This window comes from Bos indicus x Bos taurus, chromosome 15 (genome assembly GCF_003369695.1).
Source record: "Bos indicus x Bos taurus breed Angus x Brahman F1 hybrid chromosome 15, Bos_hybrid_MaternalHap_v2.0, whole genome shotgun sequence".
NCBI classification, from domain to species: domain Eukaryota; kingdom Metazoa; phylum Chordata; class Mammalia; order Artiodactyla; family Bovidae; genus Bos; species Bos indicus x Bos taurus.
In genome coordinates, this window is record NC_040090.1 from 40,785,814 (window position 1) to 40,793,692 (window position 7,879).

Sequence of the window (7,879 nt, forward strand, 5' to 3'; positions counted from 1 at the left end):
ACTGGCATAGAGGCAGGCAAACAGATCACTGTTACAGAATCAAGAGTCCAGAAATAAACCTTGTATTTATGGTCACTTGATTTTAGGCAAAAATGCTAAGGCAATTTAATGGGAGAAATGATAGTCTTTTTAACAAATGGTGCTAAGACAACTGGATATCCATATGCAAAAAAGACTCACTTAGGCCCTTATTTCATATCATACACAAAACTCACAAAATGCATCAGAGACCTAAATGTAAGAGCTAAAACTAGAAAACTTTTAAGAGAAAAAAATATAAAGGTTTTATGAGAAAATCTTTGAGACCTTGGGTTAGGTAAAGATTTTTTTAGATACAACTTTAAATATATCACAAAACACAAAATCCATACATTAAAAAATTAATAAATTGGACTTTGCGGAAATTTAAAACTTTTACATTTCAAAAGACATCATTAAGAAAGTGAAGAGAAGCACAAATTGATAGAAAATAATTTGCCAATCACATACCTCATAAAAGACTCTTATAATTCAATAAGACAAACAACTCAATTTTAGAATGGGCAAGAGATCTGAATAGACATTTTTACCAAAGACAATACGCTGGCTCAGATGGTAAAGAATCTGTAATGCAGGAGACCTAGCTTTGATCCCTGGGTTGGGAAGATCCACTGGAGAAGGAAACAGCAACCCACTCCAGTATTCTTGCTTAGAGAATTCCATGGACAGAGGAGTCTGGTGGGCTACAATCCACGGGGTCACAAAGAGCCGGACACGACTAAGTGACTAACACTGCACTCCAACACAATAAGCATATAAAAAAGGTACATCGTTAGTTATTTGAGAAATTCAAATTACAATCACGAGATACCATTCCACACTCCCTAGACAGTTATAATAAAAAAGACAGGGACTTCTCTGCTGGTGTCGTGGATAAGAATCTGCCTGTCAATGCAGGGGACATGGGTTTGACACCTTGAAGACTTGAAGACTGTATTACATGGTAATTGTACACCTCAACTAATTTACTCGAAATCACTGATTTGTACATTACTTAGAATTGGTGAATTTTATGCTGTGTAAATTATAACTCAGTGAAGTAGTTAAAAAGAAAATACATATTCAGCTGCTTATTTGTACAAAAGAAACATAGGAAGGAGAAACCAGAAAGCACAGAGATTGGTGACCCGTGCTTGTGGGAAAAGGCGTGGAAATGAGGAATGTAAGCAGCATAGGAACGAGACGAGGGAGTAACACTTCTCTGGTTTTTGTACAGCTTTGACTCAGAACCATGGTGATGTTTTACATACACACACATCAAGCAGGCAGCAGAAGTGGGGACTGAGGGGAGATAAAAAATGGAATACAGAGAGAAACAAATGAATCCAAATGTACCATAAACGAGTAACACGACCACACTGGAGGGGATGGGGAAGGAAAGTACTAGCCTCAGTAAATTCAAAAAGTAATAAGTTGACTGGATATTGTAAGGCTGAAAACAAAGACAGTTGTATATAAATACCATACCCGAATTATTCTATCTGTTTTACCCACAGGATTATGGAGTAGCAATTCTGTATATACTTTATATGTATACTGGGACTGAACAAACATACATACATTGCAAATAATGAGAGCCAGGCTTCTCACTGTTAGAGAAAGAAGTTACAAATAAGCCAAGAGAGAGGTTAGAATAATCCTGTGATACTGCTTTGGAATCTGAAATATCCGTGTAACTCACTGTTTTTAATATATAGAGAAATGCATAGATAAAAGGAATAAAAATAGCTAAGTGTGTATGTGTGGGTTAGTATACATACATATATTTCCTAGCTCTGTCCACTGAGAGGGCCTAGGAGGAATGACATCCCAGTAACAATGAAAATATCAAGCATCCAGATCTTGGTTTCCATACACCATTTCCCAATAAAAGGAAAGCCAGGGCTCCTTGAAGAAGTGGTTGATTCCAGGGTTGCTGCTGCTGCTGCTGCTAAGTCGCTTCAGCCGTGTCTGACTCTGTGCGACCCCGTAGACGGCAGCCCACTAGGCTCCTCCGTCCCTGGGATTCTCCAGGCAAGAATACTGGAGTGGGTTGCCATTTCCTTCTCCAATGCGTGAAAGTGAAAAATGAAAGAGTCGTGCCTGACTCTTAGCGACCCCATGGACTGCAGCCTACCAGGCTCCTCCGTCCATGGGATTTTCCAGGCAAGAGTACTGGAGTGGGGTGCCATTGCCTTCTCCAGATTCTAGGGTTAGGGAGGCTAAAATATAGGTTGAAGCTGGAGCATTCTGTGGTATCAGAAAATTAGGAGTTTCTCAAAAAAGGATGGGGGCATGTCAACAGGACACAGGAGACATGTGAAGGAGCTCCTGATGGCTACAGTTGGAACAACTTGAGCCAAAAATAAACAACTATATAATTAAATAAATACCTGTGAGTCCATACTGGCATAACATACATAAACACATAAATCAATGCTTAAATAAATGAGAAATGAGGACAGAGCTTCCTTAGAGAAACCCTATTAATAGATGTGCAAGGAACAAGAGAAATACAAAACCACCAAGAGGCACACTTCACAGTGACAACTGATGCCGGCAAGATCCACGGTGAGGCGCTGAAATCAGCGGACAGAAATGTGAGAACAAACAGGATATCAGCATGGGCCGGAAGTACCTGCCTCAAGATATAGCTCTGTTGAAACGGGGGAAAAAAAGAAACTCTGAAGTGGAGAAACACAGAATATATCATTTTGACCAGGTGATCAAGATTAACATCACCTGTAATGGGACATGGTGGCATTGTGTGCCCCAGCTGTGATGCACTGAAAAGCACACGAAAATACTTCTGTAGCAGCCTTTGCCAAAAGTTTCACTTTTGTATTATCACAAATGCAGAACAAGAAAACACAGGACATTCTCTTATTGTGTCTGTCCCTACCATCTCACTTTTTATCATGTGGAAACATAACACCAACAAAAGAACTGAACAGTACTCATCTACGGGTCATTGTCAAGAAAGACCAGGAAAGACTGAGGAGCTGTCACACAGGGGGAGGAGGAGACAACAGTTAAGTGTACTGTGGGACTTTGAGCCGGATTCTGGAAGGGAAAAAATAGAACATTAGGAAAAAACTGGTGACATTTGAGTTAGTCTATATGGTTAACAATATTGTGCCAATGTTAATTTCCTGGTTTTAATACGCTCCTGCAGTTATGTAAGTTGCTAACACTAGGGTAAAATAAGTAGTAGACATATGTAAAGAATTCTGCACTATTTTTGCAAATTTTCTGAAGTCTAAAATTAGTTCAAAATAAAAAGTAAAAAAAAAAAAAAAATTACAAAGGCCAAGTCTAAATTCATCCCTAGATGATTCAGTTCCTTAAACTGAGAAATAAGGACCATATAATGAGTACTGACCACTGAAACATCCCTCTCTAAAGTCTGGGATATAAGCAAAGATCATGTAGAACATAACATCCTTCACCTAAAGTCACTTCTGAAGCACATTATTTTAAAAATACTCAGGTCCCATTCTTTCATTTTTCTAATGTTTTGGCAGAAGAAATTTGTGGAGGAGAAAATTTTGTTCGCTCTGAGCAAACCCGTTCCCATCCTTGAACTTTTTTTTTTTTTTTTTGATTTTTAATTTTATTTTATTTTTAAACCCCATCCTTGAACTTAAATAGGGCCAAGTGACTCTGGTGATAATCACAGCACAAATATGGTTGTGTTGTGATTATCACAAATGTTGTTGTGTTGTGATTATCACAAATGTTGTTGTGTTGTGATTATCACAAATACACAGACGGGACCCAAGAGGCTTAAAAACTAATAAGCTAGAAAGTACACATGAAGGAGTTACATCTTTGAATATCTGTATCTTTGAGTCTTTGCAATCCTCATTTTCTTTCCTTTCCCTTCTTGGAAGAAAGTTTCCACTTATGGATCCCCATGCCAAGAAATCCAAACTAAACAGGGAGAGCCTTACTTGCTGGGTTTATAAATACTACAAGTATTCAAAAGATCAGATCCTCCTAGGGTTTGGGTTGAAAATGACAGCACAAAGAATACATGCCCCCTGTTAACAACGAGCACTGTAGAGAGAGGAAGAGGAGGACCTTTACTTTTCTATTTCACACATTTTTGTATTGTTTTGTACTGATTTTTATAAAAATAATCACAAATTATTTTGAAAACCAATTTAAAGGTATAAGAGCAGCAATGCCGATCTTTAATTCTTTTAAACTAAATAGCAAACTTTTAACTCTAAACTGTTAGTAATTCAATTTCAATTGTGATAAGCAAAACTCAACAGCTAAGAATCACCAAACTCTTGCCACTTGTCATTCAATATCATTTACTAAATATGTACTTTATTCAAAAGAAACCATGGCATGGTTTCTACCCCCAGAAAGCATACAGTGATTGGAAGTCACAGTGAAAAAGTGAACATTTTTATCCCCAAGCAGGATATGAACATATGTGAATTCCAGTACTATACATAGAATATTTAATACAGTGAGGATGTGGTATGGAGGAATTGACAAAGAAATGTTTCAGACAGAGGTAGTCTTTTGGCCTCCCATGATGTAGGGCAGATAGAGAGAGATGGCCGTCTATCTCCAGGAAAAGATGAGCTTGAAGAAACAGAAGGTTGGATGGTCCACCAACCCCACTTGCTATGAACCTGACCAGGAGCACATCTTCTCTGATGCGAGAACTGAGAGTTTTGTTCCTCATGCACAGAGGAGATTGTAAATAATAGGACTTCACACTCAACCAAAGAGGGACACCAGGAGCTGAGTGAACAGGAGAGATATGAGGCCAACAACAGAGCTGGAGTTTTATCTAACATTCTTTCACCTGCAGGCTAATTGTGTGAGCATGCCCACAATCCCTTTCCCAATTCCCTTGAGCCCCATGCCCTCATCAGTAACATGAGAGACAGGATTGGCTCAGAGCTCCCAGAAGAGCCCTGCCAGCTCCAACATGCTACAACTTCCATTCCCTGGAGCAGCCTGCTCCTACAAGAGTCCACTCTATGGCCAGTTCCCAACTTCAGAATTCCTGACACGAGCTAATCCCCAGTGGCCCAGAACACAATATAGTGGAGTCCAGCCTTCAGGCTCCCAAATCTGGAGCTCTAAGGGCTTAAAACATCCCTCCACATACCCTTTTCCAGGGCTGGGGCAAACCTGCAGCTCCAAATGAGGCAGCCTCCTGGTGCAGCTGGCAGGTCACAACGCCAAACCGCCCGAAGTCATGGACAAGATGGAGTCACTACAGCTGCAGGGGAGGGCGGAACTCTGGCACTCAGGCTCCAGAGTGAGAATACAAGCTGCCCCAGGGAGGTGAAGGATCAGCCCTGCTCTGGCAGGCATGGCTGTCTGATCAACACAGCTGTTCACTTTCTGCCCCCAAACTGAGTGGGACCGAAAGACACTACTAAAGCACCACTTTTCCTTTGCAGAAGATAGACAAAAGGGCATTTCAGAGCCAGAGGCAGATGAAGCTATGATCAGCTCTGGGGAAAACCTGATGTTCCCAGTTTTTTAAGGATCTGAAATACATTTCAGAGAATGGGTGATGTGACCCAGGGTTGGGGTGGGAGCGTGGGAGTAGAAGCATTTCTACCAACACGAGTGGCCACTACAAGTGCTGAGGAGGTGGAGGGCTTCCCCTGGTGGCCCACACACTACTGGTTACCAGGTCACTTACCCTCACACTGCCTGCCCTCCCCTTGGTAGCCAGGCCTGCAGGAGCACTTGTAGGAGGTGGGTGTGTTCTCACACAGGGCATTGATATGGCAGTCATCTAGCCCCTGGGCACACTCGTCCACATCTGCAAAAGAGTACAGCAGCTCCTAGGGTGTCTCCCTAGATGACCTGGCCTGGTCCCTCTCTGGCATCATCTCCCACCAGCCCACCCTACCTCACATCTCACCATCTTGGAAGTCCCGGGATTGACATATGATTTCCAGGCCCCTGTTTCCAGGCACAGACTGTTCACTGTGACTGGGATGCCCTCTCTACACAGCTCAGACCCACCTCCCCTAGGGAGTGTGCCAGGAGCCCAGAGTGCAGGTGAGATGCCCTCCCCAGGATGTGCTCGCATATCACACTGTCACTGCTTTCCTGCCTGTCTTGCCATCTAGACAGTTGATTACAGATTGGGTCTGCGTCCCTGAGGCCACGCACAGTGCCTGGCACATGAGCAGGCGATGGTAAAGGCCTACTGAAGGAAAGACCAAGTTGGCAAAGATCATCTGAGAAACCGAGCAGGGTCTGTCAGCTTTCTCAGGGTTTGCGATATGGGGGGACAGCGCGCCCTGGGCTCTGATCACAGCACCCTGAGCCCTCCAACCAGGCAAAGCGGGAGTGGTGCCCCCATCCGCAGCCCCTCACCGCTGCCCACCCTCTCAACCTGGAAAGCCGCCTGGGCACAAGTATTTGCTTGGCTGATATCCCTCTAGCATGTGAACTAAAAACAAAAGTTTTGAAAGTATTGCAAGGCCAGTTAGTGCAGAACGGGGTTCCCCGATTTTCCAACAGCAGCTGTTCCACGGATAGAAACATTCCCGAAGCCCATCGGAGAACTTCCCGGCCCCGACCTCACTCTGGACTGTGGCCAGAGCCCTCAGTTCCCCGTCTCCGCAGAGGAGACTCCCAAGCCCTGCTCCCCGAGCTCCGCCCGCGCGAGTCTGACCAGCAGGCGCTCCACGCAGACCAGAGCGGGAACTGTCATCAGCCCCGGGGACAGGCCCGGCCGCGCACTCAGGCCCCGGCCTCTAACCCGCGCGGTGACGGCGCTTCGGCCTGTCTGGCGGCTGGGGCCCCACGGAAGCAGGGGCCACGCGGAGCCCCGCATCCGAGCCGCGATCCCGCTCTTCCCAAGCGCCCCTCACCCCCTGCCAGGGGACCCGGACCCTTCCTGGCACCCGTCCCGCCCGGCGTGCCAGGTGCGTCCCCGCGGCCAGACACTCACCCTCCGGCGGCCCCTCTGCGCGGCCCCGATAGGGCGGGACGGCCGCCGTCAGCAGCAGCAGCAGCAGCAGCAGCAGCAGCAGCAGCGCCGGGGCAGCCCTAGGGCAGCCGCGGCCCGCGACCCCCATGGCAGGCGCGGCGGCTGCGGGCAGAGGCAGGGGAGCGCGGGCGGCGAGCGCGGCGGCGGCTCCGGGAGGTGTGTGCGGGCGCTCTGCCCGCCGCGCTCTGACACCCCTGGCCTGGCCCCGCCCGGCCCCCGAGCCCCGGCCTCATTTTCACACGGTCCTCCCCGGGCCGCCCCTCCCGGCCCCCTCCCTTCTTCCTCGCGGTCCGGGCGGAGGGGGCGCGGCCGCAGTGGCCGGAGGGCGGCTGTCAGCGGGGCGGGGGCGGGCCCCGAGTCCCCAGCGCAGGCTCCCCCGCCCCAAACCCGCCGCTCCCGCACCGCCACCGCGCTCCGCCCGTTCGCGGTGTCCTCCAACTTGACCCGGTCCCTCTTGTGAGGACAAGCAGCACTTTGGGGCTGAAATATTCGGACACGGGGCACCCGGAAAGTGTCCTGTGTATCTCAGAGTCCTATAGTCCCCAAACCCCGACGCCACCTATGGGACTTGACCTTCTCTCCGCTTACGAGGGGAGTGTGGATGGAATGAAAGTGATCCCGCGTCCTTCGGAGCCTCAGAAGAGCTCCCTGGAGAGTGGGACCCTAGCTTCTCTGCTCACCTCAGCAGGCACTCCGTCTACACCCTTCTCGGTTCTGCCCAACCCAGGCCTTCTCTGATCCCCTGGCCCAAAGTCCTGGATGACAGTGGCCCACTTGTTCCCCACCCCGCAACACACACACACACTGCTGAGACTGTCGGTCTCTGGCACAATGCTGGGCCCAGAATCATAACAGAAAATGTTCATTTCATTG

The 7,879-nt window shown here is 47.3% G+C and overlaps 1 protein-coding gene across 6 annotated transcripts in view; it reads right to left on the minus strand.

Moving 5' to 3' along the window:
- SCUBE2 (signal peptide, CUB domain and EGF like domain containing 2) overlaps positions 1-7,192 on the minus strand; it is a 68,041-nt gene extending 60,849 nt beyond the window's left edge. For 4 of the 6 annotated variants that reach the window (XM_027563229.1, XM_027563233.1, XM_027563230.1 and 1 more), the window contains exons 1-2: positions 6,968-7,185; positions 5,702-5,824 (exon numbers count right to left, since the gene is read on the minus strand). In XM_027563229.1, coding sequence (XP_027419030.1) covers positions 5,702-5,824; positions 6,968-7,094 — 250 coding nt within the window. In that variant the 5' untranslated portion in view covers positions 7,095-7,185. Of the gene's footprint in view, positions 1-5,701; positions 5,825-6,967 lie in introns of all 6 variants that reach the window. The other 2 variants (XM_027563232.1, XM_027563228.1) reach the window with 2 other exon arrangements.
- Between the last annotated feature and the right edge of the window lie 687 nt (positions 7,193-7,879).